At 43.5% G+C, this 20,244-nt stretch overlaps 1 protein-coding gene across 1 annotated transcript; it reads right to left on the bottom strand.

Annotated features, from left to right (window-relative positions):
• Positions 1 to 269: 269 nt before the first annotated feature.
• On the bottom strand, positions 270 to 10,227 carry LOC142494345 (keratin, type II cytoskeletal cochleal-like). Its single transcript, XM_075598904.1, has 9 exons — positions 9,743 to 10,227; positions 8,373 to 8,581; positions 7,317 to 7,377; positions 6,776 to 6,871; positions 5,920 to 6,084; positions 5,678 to 5,803; positions 5,055 to 5,275; positions 4,752 to 4,780; positions 270 to 673 (listed from the first exon to the last, which is right to left on the bottom strand). Exons 1-9 carry the CDS (start codon positions 10,160 to 10,162, stop codon positions 486 to 488), a joined length of 1,515 nt encoding a protein of 504 aa, XP_075455019.1. The 5' UTR covers positions 10,163 to 10,227; the 3' UTR covers positions 270 to 485.
• Between the last annotated feature and the right edge of the window lie 10,017 nt (positions 10,228 to 20,244).

The following is a 20,244-nucleotide window of genomic DNA, read 5'->3' as shown; positions in this document are numbered from 1 at the left end:
GTGGGCTATTTAATATATATTGAAAGGTGGGACATTTATTTAATGAGCAAATCTTCATTCCCCGGTGTCAGATTCCAACCCCACGAACGTGCCCATTCTCAGCTGTTACTGACTGGTGTACCACACGAGACACATCACCTGATCACAATGTTACATTCTGTGCAGTGAATCATTATGTGTCTGTACAGTATCTGTTCCTCGTCACAAGTCAGTAATAATTATTACTTTTCCAGTTATGAACATACACCAGGAAATAAGTGTGTGAAATATTGGTGATAAACAGCAGTTTATTGAAGAGACAGAGAAACAGAAAAGCCGCGATGATTACATTTACATTATGTGCCAGTAAAGTATTCAGCAGAGCCCACTGTGTCCTGTAATATAGATACAAGCAGAGCCATTAAATAGTGACACATTTAGCTATATAGAAGATTTCCTGCACTGGGGCAGCCATGGCAGGTAAATAATGAGCCCGGCAGTTACTGTCAGTGCTTGGAAGCGATGCCCCCAGTGTAACAGCTGTATCCAGGCCCTGAGCAATGGTTGCTTTTGGAGACATGGCTGATGCTTCTTCCGCTGCCTGAGCTACATCCGCTCTTATGGTGATGTCCACTTCCACCGTGGGACATCCCCCCAGCGCAGTGTTTTCCCCCAGTGCTAGAGTGTAGCACGGCTGTAAGAAATGTAACGTACGTGTCACTTAGTAACCGTGTGATTGGGAATGTGTGGGACATAACGTAACATATTATTATTATTATAATTACAGTGACGGGTATTCATGCTTAAGGACAGTTTGTTCTTGCTTATGCCACAAATTAATTAAATGGGAGTCAGTGAGCTATTACACTTCTTTACTTCTAATAATAGGAAGTTAGATTTTAGTAATGGGTTAATAGAAGAAAACAGAATGTAAATTGCTTTCTTATTAATGTGTTCTCCGGTTATTGTGCTTGTAAAAGAGAGTAACAGAAACTCAGCGATATAACACATTAGAAAACTGTGGAGATTTTAATATGTCAAGTATCCCGGAAGTGGATAAATCAGACCCCTCGGAGTCTGGACACTCCAGAACTACTCTCAAAAAAGTGAAGGAGTTTAAAGAAATAATGCAAGGCTTCTCCCTGTTAGACATATGGAGAGCCCAGCACCCAGGTCAGCGGGACTATACGTTTTTCTCGGCCCCTCATCAGTCCTATTTGAGGATTGACTATTTCTTGGGTACCAAAAATATTCTAGAGGCATCCGCCCAGTCTAACATAGGGTCTATATCCTGGTCGGACCACGCCCCTATCGAATTAGCGCTCTCCCTGCCCTTTAGCAAAAACAGTAAATATCCCTGGAAATTAAACGACTCTCTGTTAAATTCACAAGAAACAGAGAGCATAATTAAACAAAAACTCAAAGAATATTTTCGACTAAACAAAGGCTCAGTGTCCTCCCCGACAACGCTCTGGGAGGCACACAAGGCCTCAATTAGAGGGGACCTTATTTCTATCGCAGCATATAATAAAAAATAAAACAATATAAAGAGGCAGAGGACAATTTGGCCAATATCGAACAAAAGCACAAACAGAACCCCTCAAAAAAACTATTTAAATTATTAGAAAGAGCTCGAATGGAGCTCAAAAAAATACAACTAGAAGAGGTAGAGAGAGCGCTAAGGTGGACAAACCAACGGTTCTACGATAAGGGCAATAAGGCTGACAGGCTCCTAGCTAGTAAATTAAGAGGTCTGAGAGTTAAATCTCAAATCCCAGCAATCCGTACCAAAACAGGAGCGACAACATACAAAGAAAAAGAAATAGCGAAAGAATTCTCAAATTTCTATACCAAACTATACAATCTAGATTCTAACCGAGGTGCACGTACAGGGTCTAAGGCAATATCAAAATATCTTAAACAATGCAACCTTCCAAAGCTCTCAGAGGCAGATACGCAGGCATTAAATAAAAATCTCTCAGGAAGAACTTGCAGAAGTAATAAGCCAACTCAAAACTAATAAAACACCAGGCGCAGACGGCTTTTCCAACCTGTACTACAAAAAGTTCAGAGCGGTGAAATGTTCAACACCTTTCTGGAAGGTGAGGAAATTCCGACCTCACACTCAATGGCCAACCTAGTGATTATCCATAAAGAGGGCAGAGATCCTCTTCAATGTGGAAGTTATAGACCCATATCTCTGTTAAACTCAGATTTGAAAATCTTCAGCAAAATTTTAGCGAATAGACTTACTCCAATCCTCCCAAAGCTTATACATTCGGACGAAGTGGGCTTTGTCTCAGGCAGACAAGCCTCGGACAACACCCGTAAGGTCATAGATATCGTGGACTATGTGCACCGGACCGGATCAAAGGCGATTCTATTAAGTTTAGACGCTGAAAAGGCGTTTGATAGAATAAAGTGGGCATTTTTAGATCAGGCAATGTTAAAATTTGGCTTCTCGGGCCCATTCCTAGAGGGCTTTAGAGCCCTCTACAGGACGCCCACTGCCTATGTTAAACTCCCAGGAGGAGACTCGGATCCCATCAAAATTAAAAATGGTACTAGGCAAGGATGCCCACTGTCCCCTCTCTTCTTCGCATGATCGATCGAACCCCTGGCGGCAATAATCAGAGACGATATAAATATCCAGGGTATCCAGATAGGAGATACAAACTGCAAGATCTGACTATTTGCAGATGATATAATACTATCACTAGCTAACCCACTGATATCTCTTCCAAATTTACAATCTCAACTAGACCACTTTGGCCAGGTCTCAGGATACAAAATAAACAATGACAAGTCTGAAGCACTAAATTTAATGCTCCCCGCCCAAGAGGTCAAGCTCTTACAAGCAAACTTTAAATATAAATGGTCCCAAACACACATCAAATATTTAGGAATATACATAACAAACACATACAATTTATTATACCAATATAACTACCCACCTCTATTTGAAAAAATAAAAAAAGATCTTCAGACCTGGACCGACTATCAAATATCCTGGATCAGAAGGATAACAGCAGTAAAAATGAATATCTTTCCCAGGCTGTTATACTTCTTCCAAACTCTCCCGATAAAAGTTCCGATCAGGGAGCTCAAAAATATTCAAAATAGAATCTTTCAATTTATCTGGAAGCACAAAAGACCGCGGGTTGCAAGATCGGTAATGCTAGCACTGAGATCGGGAGGGGGTACCAGATATCATCAAATACTACCATGCGGCCCACCTAAAACAAGCAATAATGTGGAACTGTGAACCAACAACTGGCGGTTGGCTGGGGATCGAGTCCTCCTATGTGGGCCCTTCCACTCTAGCGGTGGAGCTATGGAGCTCCGGGGAGGGGGAGAGCCCCGCGGTAAGATTTAAACTTGGGGCGATGAGGTGCACATGGGACATTTGGTCCAAAAGCAAAAAAAGATATGACCTCTCCAACCACCCTTCAAGCCTGATCCCGATAGTCCATAATTCTGGGTTCCCGCCGGGGTGTTCAGAAATATGGACATACTGGCAGCAAAAGACCTCATTAAAGAACGAGTTATCCTCTCCTATCAGGAGTTAAAGCAAAAACCCCACAGACAGAACCTCCCAATCTTTAGATATTTACAGATCCGACACTTTCTCCAAACGGTGTCTCAGAAAAACAAATTTACTACCTTAACGAACTTTGAGAAATTATGAATGGAAGGCCCTTACAGAGGAGGTTTGATCTCGGAGATATACACAGGGATAGCATCTCATGCAACTCCCCAACCTCACAATTATATGCGGAAATGAGCTGAAGACCTAAACATAGACATAGATAGGGAAGACAGGAGGGATATCTGGGAAACGGCAGCTAAAACATCAATTTGCACAGTCACAAAAGAAAACATATACAAAATTTTGTTCCAATGGTACCTAACCCCGAGTAGACTGAACCAGATCTTCACAGGAACTCCAGATCTCTGCTGGAGAGGATGTGGTATAAGAGGGGACATGGTCCATATCTGGTGGAACTTCCCACGAATTCAGATATTCTGGACCATGGTACAAGGCCTGATTCTCGAGAGCACGGAACTGAGAGTGCCTATAGACCCGCTGACATTCCTGTTAGCAAAACCAATAGAGGAACTTCAATCCCCAGTAAGCAAACTTATATCATTTATATTAACGGCGGCTCGATGCTCCATAGCAGCCGCATGGAAAAACATACACCCCCCATCTAGACGTACAGTCATATTACGAGTTAACTACCTTAAACTAATGGAAAAACTATCAGCCCAATTAAACCACACCCTTGAAAAATTTGATAAGATATGGGAACCCTGGTCCCTAGACTGAAACAACCACAATACTGAAAGGAAACACTCCTTCCATAAACTTAGGTACCCCAAATAGACAGACCTCGAACCCCCCTCACCCCCCATCCACCCCCCCCTCTTTGTCTTCCCCTCTTCCTTCTCTCTCTACCATTTCTGAAGATCTACCTATTTCATAGGTACATAAGCACGACTCACATGATTGGATTACAAAATCGATATGGTACTCGCTTTGTCCTAGAAATGCTGTATTTTAATGTATGTTAAAAATCCACAAATGCTTCGTCTTGTGATACGTAAGTCAATGTTTAAAGAGATGTTATTGTATTGTGAAAACAATAAAAAAGATTGAAACAAAAAAAAGAAAACTGTGGAGAAGTTAAGAGGCCAAACTTAACCCCAAGTTTAGGAATAATCTTACACCCCCTTAGCACATACACACAAGAAAACATTGGGTCACTTACAGATGTTAACAGAGCCGTCTTTACCCAACCTGAAACAAACATAATAATTATTAGTAGGAGTATTGGTCCATGAAGATTAAACATTATGATGTGTGTCTTCTGTTGTAGATGAGAGAATGTTTATTAAAGTGTTTTATCCCATTTCCCAGGCATGTTTAGGCTTGTATTTAATAGTACACAATGTATATAATTGGGGAGATTGGCAGCAGGGGGGTATTACAATATAATGTGTGAGACGTGTGTAAGTTCTTTCTATGCTCACAGTAAGAGGAATAAAGGGGTGTGTATAGATATTACATTTACCTGCACTCTTCTCCCTCCAACATTTTTTTATAAGTTGCAATCTCAATATCCAGAGCCAGCTTCACATTCATCAGCTCCTGGTATTCCCGCAGCTGGCAAGCCATGTCCTGCTTAGCTTTCTGCAGAGCATTCTCCAGCTCAGACAGTTTATTCTTGGCATCTCTGACAGCCGCCTCTCCCCGTCCCTCAGCGTCACTTATAGCGGCTTCCAGTGCAGCGCGCTGGGGAACACGTGGTGAGAATGGCAGAAAATCAAACCAAGTTTCTCATTACTAGTTACTAAAAAACGTCTCTCGGTTACACGTACAGATGTAGCCGGAGTAACTGTTTGTGAGAAAGTTACACAAATCTCTAGTGAAATATCAACCAAAAAGGAAGATTTAAACAAAAAGTTAAAGTTAAAATGAGATCGGCACAGCATCAACTATCGGGTCATATGATTTCTGTTTTTTTCCTTTAACATATTATTGAATAATATACATTTTCTTCACATTCAACTATTGCTAATAAAAAGGTAATAATACAGCTAGATGCCTTTATAATAAAAAACTATTCAAGAAATGCTTATTCTGCATCTGTAAAGCTATTAGTGCGTGTGCCTGTGTAATATCTGTGTGTGTTACCTGCGCTTTCACACTCTCTATCTCTCCCTTAAGCCTCTGAATTGCTCGGTTGAGGTCAGCGATCTCATTCCTGGTGTTCTGCAGATCATTCCCATTTCTCCCGGCAGTCATGCTCAGCTCCTCAAACTGGAGATAAAACAGGACTGGTTATAGATCTGGAAATTATATCACAGGATTTTGTGCACCCGATGTGCATGAGGATTGGTTTTAGTTGTGATGTTATCTGCCTGTAACAGACTCACCCTTGTTTGGTACATGGATTCTGCTTCAGCTCTGCTCCTGTTAGCAATGTCCTCATATTGAGCTCTGACCTCAGCAATGATACCGCCCATGTCCAGGTCCCGGCTGTTATCCATGGAGACAATGACTGAGGTATCTGAGATCTGGGCCTGAAGCTGAGATATTTCCTGTAACGTAGACACATGATAATATTGTGTATATAAGATTAGAGATGGGAGAACCTGACAAGAGTCGCTTTGCTGCTGTTCCCATCACACGTTCCATAAATGTAATCAAACTTCTAGCAAGTTCCATCGCGTTCGATCAATTTGTCATTGTAAAATGTAATCAAACTACAATAATTAGTAAGTTCCATCGAGTTCGATCAATTTTTTAAAGTGAAAGTAATCGATACAGGAAATAGATTTCCTACAAAGATAAACTATGGATTATTTATCAGGGCCGCGCAGCAGCGGCAACTCTGTGGCAACAAATGCTTCACATTTATCATGCAACAATATTCTCTCTCACACCGATGGTATTTTCACCTTTTATAAACCGTGTGCGGTGTTATTGTGCGGTGTTATTGTGCTGTGTTATTGCGCTGGGTTTGGGACAGGTTTGTAGCTGGGAGACTTTGATAAATATACCCCTATGGGGGTTACTCATTAACTTGCGATAGTGCCGATCGGGGAACTATTACACACAAACTCTTATTGCCTTCAGTTGGAGTTTCCACGTGTTAGTGCCCCGATCAGCACTATCCCAATATAATCAATAACCTCCTCTGTCTCACATAAATAATGCTTATGTAGCTGGATATCAATAACCTATTGTCCGATAAACAAGAAAGTAACAGAAACGTGTTAGAGGTTTTACCGCATCAAACAGAACTCGCAGGAAGTTGATCTCATCAGTCAGGGAATCCGCCTTAACCTGCAGCTCCGCTTTGTTCATAAAAGCAGCATCAACATCCTACAGGGAAGAGACACGTGAAATGGGGACATGTGTGTGTGTGTGTGTGTGTTTGTGTGTGTGTGTGTGTGTGTGTGTGAGTATGTGTGTGTGTGTGTGTGTGTGTGTGTGTGTGTGTGTGTGTGTGAGTATGTATGTTTGTGTATGTGTGTGTGTGTGTGTGTGTGTGTGTGTGTGTGTGTGTGTGTGTGTGTGTGTGTGTGTGTGTGTGTGTGTGTGTGTGTGTGTGTATGTGTGTACCTGTGCGTGTGTGTGTCTGTGTGTGCATGTGTGTATGTGTGTATGTGTGTTTGTACAGTATTTTCTGAAGTTTGTGTTTAAATTAAAAAATATACTGTGTGTGTGTATGCAAAAATATTGTACACACATTCTGCATACACAATTTGTGTTTCGTTTCAAATAAAGTAATTCGGCAAACTTGTGACAAATCTCCCTACTGCCTTACCCTCTTTAGTCCGACAAATTCATTCTCTGCAGCGATGCGCCTTCTGTTTTCTTCCTCATATCTGGGGAATTACAGGTTAGATTTTATAATATTGTCTCCCCCCTGGCCCCCACATCACTGTCCCCCGCCTTGCACGTCACCTAACTCCCCCCCCCTTGCACCTCACATGAGTCTCCCCCCTTGCACGTGACGTCATTGTACCATCCCTTGCACCTCACATTAGTGCCCCCCCCTGCATGTACCCCCGGCCCCCACCACACAGACTGTCTGCCATACACACACACACTGTCACACACACACAAACACACACTGTCACACACACACACACACACACACACACACACACACACACACACACACACTGTCACACACTGTCACACACACAGAGACACATGAATAAGTTTGGAAGTGAGTGCCAGTGGGGAGAGGAGGGGGGTTGGGGGGAGGAAAGGCAGCACCAGTGTCCCCCCACCAGCCACCCCAGGGGACAGTCAGCTGCGCCGAGACCGCCACTGTCCTGCTCCCCCCCCCCCCCCCCGCTGGCATGTCCCGATTGGCGACAGTTGGATGCGCATGGCGAGAGGTGATGGCGGAGCAGCAGAGGGTGAGGGGGTCATGTTAGGGGGGGGAGCGCTCGGTACCTAAGGTGCTGCTTGTGTCGGGAGATGATGGCTCCTGTCGGGACTTGATGGAGGAGCAGCGGAGGGTGTGCGGAGGTGATGTGTAGTCCGCAGGGGAGGAATCTGCACTGGGGTTAGTTTGTGAGAGGAGGCAGGATAGCGCTACTGTGATGCGTCCCAAAGCTCAGTGAATGGTTTAAGAGTATGGCAGTTGGGTATGTGATGTCATAGAACCACGCAGGCCAATGAGAGGTACTGTATGCGGTGGCGGGGCCGGGCCATGGACCAATCAGATTGGCCAGAGTCTAAGTGACAGATCAACTGAGATTGCAAAGAGGCACAGCAAACATACAACGTTTTCAGTTTTATATATAGATGATTTTATTAAACACATTAGTGCATAAATAGCCCATACTGAGGGTAAGTTAGTACTTACCTTCTCTTCATGTCTTCTGCGGTCTCCTCCATACTGTTCCTTTCTGCATCCAGGCGCGCGCTCTCACATGTTAGACTCTCCAGCTGTCTCCTGAGGTTACTGATAAAAGCCTCAAAGAGAGGTTCCATTTGACACCTCGCAGTGTTCTGATCCTGTAACAAAGCCCACTTGGTCTCAAGCATTTTATTCTGTTGCTCCAGAAATCGCACCTAAAGCAAGTAGGAGAAACATTAATAATCATAAAAATGGCCAAATATTCTCAGCAAAATATTCTGCAGTTTGCCTGGAAGATGCAGCAATAATGTTTTGTTTTAGCACCTAAGCCAACGGGTTCTGTTACATATAAATGGGCTAAGAATATACTATTTAAGCCCTAACTGCCTCTGTAATTGTGTTACTTTGTATATTTCCGCATATGTTTGAGTTTAAGGCCTCGTTCAGGGTGCCAGAGGCAGGAGTTGGAAGGCTGGCGTTCGCATGTGCGAGAGGCAGTCTGCTGGGTGATGTGTGCACATCCTCCCCAGCAGACTTTTTCAAGAGTTGAGGAGGTGGGGAGGGGGCGGGGCTACAGAGGGGGCGGGGCTACAGAGGGGGCGGGGCTACAGAGGGGGCGGGGCTACAGACGGCAGCTTAGGGATCGGAGTTGCTATCTTGAAATCATTCTCAAGAATGATTGCATTGGCTGCCGAGGTCCCAGTGACGCTGCTGCAGCTTCAAAAGACAACTTGGGTTGTTTATTGAAACTGTAGCCAGCGTCAACACCGTACTTCGGAGACAGGACAGCTGCTACCCTGACAACCACAATTCCCTTTCAATACATTGTTTCGGACGGCAGCTCGCACGTAAGCACGCCCTCCCTCCGAAGCCAGCACCCTGAACGAGGCCTAACACTGCAGCCAAGTAAGAAACATGCATCAAATGTGTGACACTGTCACTGGGTGGGAACCGCTGAGAAAGTGGCACATACAGTTCTTACTTACTGAGCAGTGTTATTCTATAAGGTTCCTTCTGGTGCTGGGAGACACCTTATGGTCTATTCAAGGGAAGACGTCTTATGGTATAGCACCACTTAGTAATATGGGCCAGTGTCATAAGTAAGAGCCACACACCACAGCCTGTGTCGCCTGTTTGATTAATGACACCGTCCCACTAAGTTACAGAAATATGATATGACCTTACAGGATATATAGAAGCAACGTGAATGTTTTGACCCCACAGATTATTTTCCATATAACCGTCAGTAACTATTTATCTTCCTGTTGCACGTTGTGTCACACTGATTTCATGCTACGCGTTCTCTAACCAGAGTTATTAGGACATATACATGCTACAGTCTGTCCCCATATATGTGTGATGTAACATGACCTTACCTTGTCAATGAAGGAGGCAAATTTGTTATTGAGACCCTTGATTTGATTCTTCTCATCAGTCCTCATTCTCTGGATGTTTGGGTCAATCTCCAAGTTGAGTGGTGACAGGAGACCTTGGTTCACGGTAACAGTGGTGATGCCTCCAGAGCAAAATGATCCCCCAATGCCATATCCACTACCAGATCCATATCCGTGTCCACTTCTCCCTGAATGGCAACTTCCACCTGAGATCTTATGTCCCCTGGAGCCAGCACTACAGGCACTTTTACTGCTAAAGCCAGACTTTGCCTGGTGACAAGAAGCGACTTTGTTAGAAGAATATGAGCAGATGCTGTGGGTGCTGCCATGCTTAGGTAATACAGCTGAGTGTGAGCTGGAGTGCTGGGGCCCAGAGCTGCAGTGGGTAGATTGATGAGGCATGCTGCTTCCTCTATAGGGGGTGATATAGAGATAATAGGAGGTGCAGTCTGCACAGCAGGTGTAAAGTAGTCCTTTTCTTTTAGAACAGATACAGTATCTGCTCCTTTTATACTGGAAGTGGGTGTTGCCGCTCACGTAAAAGACCATTGTTATGATGGATGTTTGGTGGCATCATTTCCTCCTACTTTCATAGGGTACAATAACCCAGCCACATTATCAAAGCAGCAACGCTTTTACTAGTGGCTACCTATTTCCCCATAAAACATTGCATTAAATGTCTCATTTACAGAAACAATGTACGAGAGATTATAGAAAGAAGCCTCTGTGATAACATATAAACCAGTAATTATAATAGGAGTGGCCTTATTTAACATTTCTGCTGTGTTTTACTTTTCCAACAGTTCCTAATTTTCATGTGAAATCTCTTTGTGACAATGTATCCGGTTCTTTGCCCAAAACCTTTGCCCTGTGATTCCCATTTATAGAATGTCAGTAGGAGGAGTCACTGAGGAGTTACATGACGCGCATATTATAATGCATTGTATCTATTCTGTGTTTCTGTGTCATTTTATCACCTTCTACTAGCATCAAAATAATCTGCAAGGCCTGAGAGGACAGGACCAGTGACAGGGGGTAGAGACAATGCTGGTGCCTTGGGCCCAGTGAGACATGTGGTCCGGGACACGGATCTGCAGTTCTTCAGCCCTCTGCCTCTGCGGAACCTTCTCCCTCAGGGCCCTGGGTCGGCCACACACATTTTCCCTGAGTTATTTCTCTCCCCCTTGATGAGAGGATGGATGGATCTGCTGTGTCATTTGTAGAGAGGGGTGAATGTGTCAATATTTGATTCAATTTATTCACAGAGTTTTTAACAATATTCAGTTTGTAGACTAATATTTGCATGTGAAGATGTAAAAAAGTAGAGAAGACTCTAGGTTGAACTTGATCGACATATGTCTTTTTTTAACCTCATCTACTTTGTAACTTTGTAATTAAAGTGACTATATACAGTATATCCCCTTAAACACACCTTCAAACAACACGTGGAGAGATATACAGTATGTGCACATGGGCCTCTCTGAGATACCGCTGTAAGAAGATTAACTGTTCCTGGTATTTGGGGGACACTGCGAAATTTCCCTCAGGAAAGCCTTTGTTTATCATGGGCTAGCCACAGGAAATCTACGTAGGACATCCATCGGTTAAGTGTTTTTTACATTTTTATTGCAATCTCAGTATTTGTCCACCAGATGGCATAGTGAATATCTTTGCCGATGGCCACAGTGAGGTTATTGAACTACACACGTACTTAACCGTACAAATAATAATATTGTAACTTTTATATTTTAATATTAACATGGCTATTACACACAAGTATTTCTAATATTACATATTACATAGTAGATGAGGTTGGAAAAAGGCGTACGTCCATCAAGTTCAACCTATGGTAAATTTAGGCAACAGATACTTTATCCTACAGTATACTTACTTATTGATCCAGATGAAGGCAAAAAAAAACCCCCAGTGTTATATCCTCCAATGATATCTCACAACGGTGAAAATAAATTCCTTCCTGACTCCAAGAATTGGCAATCGGATTAATCCCTGGATCAACATCCTTCCCATGTATACTTATTTGGTATATCCCTGTATACCTTTAATTTCTAAAAAGATGTCCAACCTTTTTTTGAACAAATTTATTGTATATGTGTAGAGGGAGAGGGGGATTGGCCCGGTATTAAAGTGGTTGCACCCCATATGGCCACCCCATGACCTCACCAGGGAGGCGAGGGGTTAACTGGACTGCGGTCCAGGAATGTGGTTTTTACCTTGCTGCAACATCCAAATGTGTATTCCCCTGTTATAATGTATTGTCACCATTTCAGTGTCTGCCCCACACACACATTGAGATCCGTTCGGGAGGAGAAGGGTTAATAGTTAGGAAATGATTATAGCCCTTTGTTCCATGTTCCCGCCTTTTCAGGCTCCATTTTGCAGTTTCCCATAGGTCGCCATTGCAGCTCCATTGAAACCTATGGCGAATCCGGCGGTTTGGGCCCATTTCAATCGAAGAACAGCAGGTGGCGTCCGAGAGGAGGAGCGGCGGTTTCCCATTGTAAGTCAATGGAGCCATTGACTTCAATGGGGATTCCTCGACGCCGACCTCCAGGAACTGGTTGGCAGCCATCCAAACCGCAAACCACAGAAGCGGATACAATGTCTGAAAAATAGCTTTTATCACATTAGTTCAAGGTCGACTACAATTGGCGTGGGAACCCTAGGTTCTAGGGCACCCAGAAATAAAATTCTTTTTGCCCCTAGATCCTAGGAACCCCCACACTCGACCACCACCGGGTTTCGAATATTAAGGACCCTCGTAAAGGGTTGTGCTCGCTAAGAGGGTCGCACCATTGACTCCAATGGCGGAGGGAAGAGCAGCGCGAGAAAACGGCTAAGTCCGAAAGAGTCAAATGTGTAAGCCCATATCTCCGGTTCTGGGAGGACCAGAGGGCTGGGATTTGGGTCGCATGTAGTCACTGTTCTGGCATGACTGCATGGCCATTTCCAGCCCTCTCCGACCAACCAAACGGAGTATGGGCAGCTGTAAACAAGTGTGATTTTCCCCATAGACTTCAATGGTGGCGTCACTCCATTGAAAGACTATGGCGGAGGAGCCCTATAGTACTGGATAGGTAGCAATGGCGCTGAACACAATAGAATGGTAAATAAATTAAATATACAACCAGATGGGATGGAGGGATGATCTCAGCCGGCGTGAATCAAACATGAAATAAGAAAAAGAAATACATAGTGTGATACTGTTAAGACACTAAAACAACAAACAAACAAACAAAAACTGGCAATGTTGCTGAACCACACAGTAGACTAAAAAAGATGAATTTAATACATTATAAAAACATTCAGTACAATTAAGCACAAATAGGCAAAGTTAAAGGACCCAATCGATATCTGGCCGAATTGCCCGCTTACCGAAGCCAAGATGTTAAACCGCAGTGGATATTTTAGAGAGTATCCCCTCTCACAGTGGCTGCCACAGCTCCCAGATCGATTTCCGGTATTCGCCGCGTGTAGGAGTTGTTTGGTAATGGAGGACGCGTTCATCCACTCTGTAGCAGGGGCAGGAAAACACTGTCTGGATGTTTGGCAGTACGGGCAACGCAGGGATATCGTTGCCATCAGCTGCCGTTACCCATTGCCAGCCCTGCCGTGCGGCTCTGTGACTCAGAAGCATCTTTTGAATTTGTCGCCTTTGGAGCACACTCGACCGCGAGGAGCAGGGGAGTTTGTAGCACCATCCACACTGTGTCGGGCGCCTCTGTGCATGCCCGTACCGCCTAACCTACAGACAGTGATTTCCTGCCCCTGCTACAGCGTGGATGAACGCGTCCTCCATTACCAAACAACTCCTACACGCGGCGAATACCGGAAATCGATCTGGGAGCTGTGCCAGCCACTGTGAGAGGGGATACTCTCTAAAATATCCACTGCAGTTTAACATCTAGGCTTCGGTAAGCGGGCAATTCGGCCAGATATCGATTGGGTCCTTTAACTTTGCCTATTTGTGCTTAATTGTACTGTATGTTTTTATAATGTATTAAATTCATCTTTTTTAGTCTACTGTGTGGTTCAGCAACATTGCCAGTTTTTGTTTGTTTGTTTGTTTGTTGTTTTAGTGTCTTAACAGTATCACACTATGTATTTCTTTTTCTTTTTTTATGTTTGATTCACGCCGGCTGAGATCATCCCTCCATCCCATCTGGTTGTATATTTAATTTATTTACCATTCTATTGTGTTCAGCGCCATTGATACCTATCCAGTACCATTACTCTTGTCTGACTAGGGTTCAGAGGTCTACCTAGGCTGCTACACTTTTTATATTAATTCAATTTCATTATTTTTAGAGCATATGTTTTGTTAAATATTAGTGTTAGCGCTACCTATTGTTTTTTATGGAGGAGAACTATAGACTTCAATGGCAGAGTTGTCCCATTGAAAGACTATAGCGGCGGAGCCCATTGACCTCAATGGCGGAGTTGCTCCATTGGAAGCCTATAGCGGTGGAGCCCGTTGATTTCAATGGGAAGGAGTGAAAAGCAGAAATTCATTTTTAGAGCGGAGAATCCTGTATTAAAGTAATGAGTTTTAAACTGTATTTGTGTATCTCCGGTCTGGAAGGTCGCAGCGAGCTGAAACTTGGCCACCATGGAGAGTCACCTCCGACATGAGGGACTGGCAAGTTTCAGCCCGCTCAGCCCAACAGAACGGATTATTTTAATATGTCTTGATATTAAAAACTAGATTGTATTTCGAAGCGGGGATAAAAGCCCGCAATGATTTCTGAATCTGTGGAATGTAAATGCTCAGGGGGGCGACCTATTGTCTACAACAGAACCCCTGAACAAAGGCTCAGCCACCCTAGCTGTATACATTAGGGCGGAGAAATGCAGGGCTTGAGTGGTCTGTAAGTGCTATAATTCACACTTACAGACAAAAAAGGGTTTCCTGACTAGATCCAGGTCTGGTAGACAGGCCGGCGCCCTATCTTTTGTGTGGGGCTAAAGAAATAAGACCCCCAGGGCCAGAAGTACGCATGTGCCAACTAACTGGGGGGCATGGTTTATCAATGTTCCCACGTTAGAGATTGGGTGCAGTTAATTGTTCTCCAATGGCCTGCACTCAATGATAGGACTGGAATTACATATAAACTGGTATCAGCCCTGTACCCTTTGTCTTCATTTTACCAACTACTTGATGCCTGAGTGCTGTTGAATAGCTAATCCTGTTTTCCTGATTACTTCATCATTCCAATCCCTAAGTAAGTGTATTTCTTGTCTGTTATTTTTACTATCCTGTGTGTTCACCTTCTTTAAGGAATAAATTCTCTTTATGATATCTAAGTCGTGTTCAGTTCAACCCAGTTATTTGGTGTATAACATATCCTATCACAAGTTACCGTGACAATATGTTATCACAGTCTCCATGGGTAATGAATCCCACACTGTAACTGCCCTTACTGTAAAGAACCCTTTACTTTGTTGCTGGTGAAATCTCTTTTCCTCCAACCTAAAGGGATGCCCCGAGTCCTTTGTACTGCTCTTGGGATGAATAGTTCATTTGAAAGCTCCTTGTACTGTCAAATATATTGTATATTGTTATCATATCCCCTCTTAGACGCCTCTTTTCTAATGTAAATACATCTAATTTAGCTAGCCTCTCCTCATAAATTAGATTGTCCATCCTCTTTGTTAATTTGGTGGCTCTTCTCTGCACTCTCTCTAGTTCCATAATTTCTTTTCTTAGGATTGGTGTCCAAAATTGTACTCCATACTCAAGGTGTGGTCTTACTAATATTTTGTAAAGGGGCATATTTAGGTTTACTTCCCTTCCATTCATTGCCCGTTTAATGCAAGATAAGATCTTGTTTGCCTTTGCAGCTACTGCATGACTTTGGGCACTATTGCTAAGCCTGCTGTCTACAAGCACTCCTAAATCCTTCTCCATCAAGGATTCCCCCAATTTATCCCCATTTAATGTGTAAGTCGCCAGTTTATTCTTGCATCCCAAATGCAGAACCTTACATTTATCTGCATTAAACCTCATCTGCCATTTACCTGCCCACGTTTTCAGTCTGTCCAAGTCCTTCTGGAGAGAATTACAGTAGAGAGCGTTGGTCAAAATGCTCAAATACCCAGCTTGCATGATATAGTAATAAGTCCCAAAGCATTGGTAGGTGTAGTCAATATACAGTATCAGTGAGTGGGTCCACAGCCAAATATAACCAAAGCTCCCTGAAAAACGAGAGTGAGAACACCCAAAACGCTCAATTTCATTGGGAATAATGAGGCAATAATAAAGGTTATAACTCACTAACACCTCCTTGTAGGGAAGACGTGCTGCTGCTGCTGATAGTCCAAGTAGAGATGAGAAGAGTAGAGCACAGCCAAAAACAGGTGTCAGGAGAGGATCCAAGGTACAAAAATCTTTAATGGAGTCAATACAGAAAAAACCTCCTACGCATTTCGAACGTCTTGTTCTTTATCAAGGAGTAAAGAACTAGTGCAGATCTGTCCCCTTTTAAACACAGCTGATCCGCCGCCGCTTCGTTCCAAAAATACATGATGACGTCATGACGCATCCACTTAAGCGCAAGCGCATCAGGAGGAAGTACACTCAGTACATCCAAATCCCCTGGGGCAGAGCAGCAACGGATCGCCCAAAAGGACAACAATATAGAAAAGCCAAACTGTGAAATACAATGAAGTGCCCCGTCCAAGGCACACTTTAATCCATCCCTAATAACATAACGAGGGGAGAGGAACAGAGATTGCCTGAGCATGGGCAAAACTGAAATCCACAGTGAGCTCAATACAAAGAATGCATTTAATTAAATAATTTAAATTTAATTTGACTGCCAATGTTTTTATCTATGACCCTTTAGGGCTACAGATAAATACAGTGACAAGCAATGCCTTTTTTGCAAATGTTTGCTTTCATTTCATTGATATTTGTTGTTGTTGTTGTTGTTGTTGTTCATTGGTTTGTTTAATTCTTGTGTTTTTGTTGTTGATTTTTTTTATAGGTTTTTTTATTCTTGTTTATTTTTGGTGATTTTTTTTATTGTTATTTTTGGTGCTTGTTTTGATTTTATGATGTCTTTTTTTTTTTTTTTAGCTTGCCCTTTTATTGCTATTGTGACAAAGCATGCCCATATTATATGGGTATGGTTTAACACTGTGCAAATCAATGGATATCGGGGGTGGAAGGTGGGGTTGTTGCCCCATGGAGGGTGGTTAGGCCTCCCAGATGTGTAGCGTGGGAGGGGGTTAACCCCTTAATTATTATAGCGGTTACTAACCACTAAGATGATTAAGGGGTTAGAGGCCATTTGTTTTTTTATATTGTTATGTTCCTGCCAACGGAGGACAAGGACAGGGAGGAAGAGGAGGACGGCCTTCATCCTGGCAGGGATAAGTGCAACTTGTATTTACTTATTTACTTTATGCTGGCTGGGTAATGTTTTATTTTTAATAGGCAAATGCTCCATTGTCCATATCTGGATAATAGTAATTTTGCACATTACTCTACTGTATGTGTTGGGGGGGGGTGGGACTTGTTGGGGGTACAGGAGGTGGGCGGGTTGTGTATTGGTAGGTAGTAGGAATTGTAATGTTTATTGGGGGTAGAGGGTAGAGGGTGGTTTTGCAGGCCTACCGGGTGGGTAGCTTTAACCCCTTCATTTCTATAGTGATTACCACCGCTATGGTAATGAAGGAGTTAACTCCACCCACAACCTTCCCGGTAGGCCTAACCACCCACCCTGGGCAAGTACCCCCTTCACTCACCCACTCTGCCCCCAATAAACCAGCTATTGTGCCTTAACCCCTTCCTTGCCTTAGTGGCTAGTCGCTAAGGTAATGAAGCTGCTTTAATGTGATTTTTACTAATAGTGTACGGGAGCAGGGGGTCTCCTGAGCTGAACCGCATTAATTTTAGCTTTGGTGACCCCCTGCTTTCCAATATATAGGCCATGGTATGGGGTGTCGGTATCCCCACAATGTTTAAAAGCATAGGAGATACCAGCACCCCATACTGGGGTCTATATCTCGGGATGTAGGGTATCTTTGAGGCTGAAATCAATGCGGTTCAGCTCAGGAGACCCCCTGCTCCCGTACACTAGTATTAAAATGTATATTTTACCTGCACGATCGCCTGTAAGAGCCATGCATGGAGATGCAGCGTCTCCATGTATTCAGATTCCTGTGAGGTATTTGTATTGTGCCCGCTATGACAAGCGACAGGGTACCTTTGGTGGTACCTTTGGTGGTCACATATAACCCACACCTAGAAGCCCTACGCAAGATCGCCAGGGAACTACAACCCATTCTCCAGGAAGATACAAGACTGCAACAGGTCTCCCCTGAAACGCCCTTATTATCATACAGGCAACCCCATAATCTCAAGAAAATGATTGTGAGGAGTAAAGTATTCAACAGTACAACTGAATGCGGGACAAAACCATGCCAGGACGCAAGATACAAAACCTGCGCAATGCTCCACACAGCGGGCACAATACAAATACCACACAGGAATCTGGAGTACAAAATCAGAGGAAGGTTCATGTGGTGTACCTCATCATGTGCATGAAATGCCCAGGGGGCTGCTACTACACAGGTGAGACGGGACAGGGGCTAAACAAGAGAATGAATCTGCATCGCCACAGCATCACACGCGGAAAAAGAGACAGTCCTGTTGGCGAACATTTCTCTGACTCTGGCCACAAGATGAACAATCTGAAGGTGGCCATACTCAAAGGTAATCTTAGAACACCGAAGGAGAGACGGTTGCATGAATACAAATTTATGCAACTCTTTAGGACACTCAGCGATGGCCTAAACCGAGACCAAAGTTTTATGAGTCACTACTGACATGAGAGAACTCTGTTCCCATGAGTGCTAAAGGCCATGTCTAAACATTCTGCACTATATGAATGCACACACCGCTGTCTCTTACACATACAAATACTCTATGTAATTCCATCCCTATATACTAATAGGGACCACATAGTATCTACACACACTTTTAGTAATGCTACAGCCTCTTACATTTCCACACCTACCCACACCATTGATATACACTTTCACTCCACACACACCTTTTATAAAGCGCTGTATACATTGTGGGCTCTTTACAAATTTATATTTACATACATATACACACACACAATCTTACATCACTAACATTCAGGGACTATTTAACACCTTAAGTCATAAATCGCACACTACACAGGGGGTTGTTAGGTTTCAGTCACAGATAACATTCTTATACTGCTGCGGCCGAGTTTATTCGAGCATCGTTCTCGGCCGCAGCAGTAACTTGGCGCGCGCCGGAGGGTGCCGGGCGCGCGCCGAAGCAGCGGAAGAGCGCCCTCCGATTGGGGCGCTCTCCCTCCCGCTGCCGGGTCCGCCGGGTCCCCCAGAACCCCCTGCCGCATCGCGGGACACCAGGGCTCCCTCGGGGAGCCCTGGACGCGCGTGCAGGGGGCGCTGGCACCCGATGACGCGTGACCGCGCATCGGTGACGCGCGGCACGCCGAGGGAGTGGGGCTAGCAAGCCAGGGCATCCCCCGGCTTGCGGAACTAGCCCTGCTCGATTAAATCGTGTCGGTAGTGTATGCACTGTTTTTAAGTAAGCCCTTGTCTGCTTTATTCAATGTACCATCGTCGGAAGAAGAGATCAGTGAATCTCGAAAGCTCACGTAAAAAAAGCATATCGTTAGCCACAGAACGGTATTGTCTATTCATTTATATATATATATATATATATATATATATATATATATATTTGGAGACACTACTCAATTGAATTCCACCTCACCGTCCCCATATTTCAGATATTCAAATCCAAACTCAGATTGGATTAAATCCTGGATTCAGAGATATTTAATATTGTATTCAGTTGTACTGATTGGAATGGCTCTAAAAAATCAGGAAAAATCTACGGAACAGTTAGAGATCAGTTCGCCCATCTCTTTCCAGGAAACAGAGGGACAATATTCAGCAGTAAAAAATACAGTATGACACACAAAAACACATAATGCATTATAATACGCGCGTCATGTAACTCCTCAGTGACTCCACGTACTGACATTCTATAAATGGGAATCACAGGGCAAAGAACCTGATACATTGTCTCACAGAGATTTCACATCAAAATTAGGAACTTTTGCGGAAGTAAAACACAGCAGAAATGTTAAATAAGACAATTCATATTTTAATTACTGGTTTATATATTATCACAGATGCTTCTTTCTATAATCTCTCATACATTGTTTCTGTAAACGAGACATTTAAAGCAATGTTTTATGGGGAAATAGGTAGCCACTAGTAAAAGCGTTGCTGCTTTGATAATGTGGCTGGGTTATTGTACCCTATGAAAGTAGGAGGAAATGATGCCACCAAACATCAATCATAACAATGGTCTTTTACGTGAGCGGCAACACCCACTTCCAGTATAAAAGGAGCAGATACTGTATCTGTTCTAAAAGAAAAGGACTACTTTA

The sequence above is a fragment of the Ascaphus truei genome, chromosome 5, assembly GCF_040206685.1.
Source record: "Ascaphus truei isolate aAscTru1 chromosome 5, aAscTru1.hap1, whole genome shotgun sequence".
Taxonomy (NCBI): domain Eukaryota; kingdom Metazoa; phylum Chordata; class Amphibia; order Anura; family Ascaphidae; genus Ascaphus; species Ascaphus truei.
This window is presented reverse-complemented; position numbering and strand designations above follow the sequence as displayed.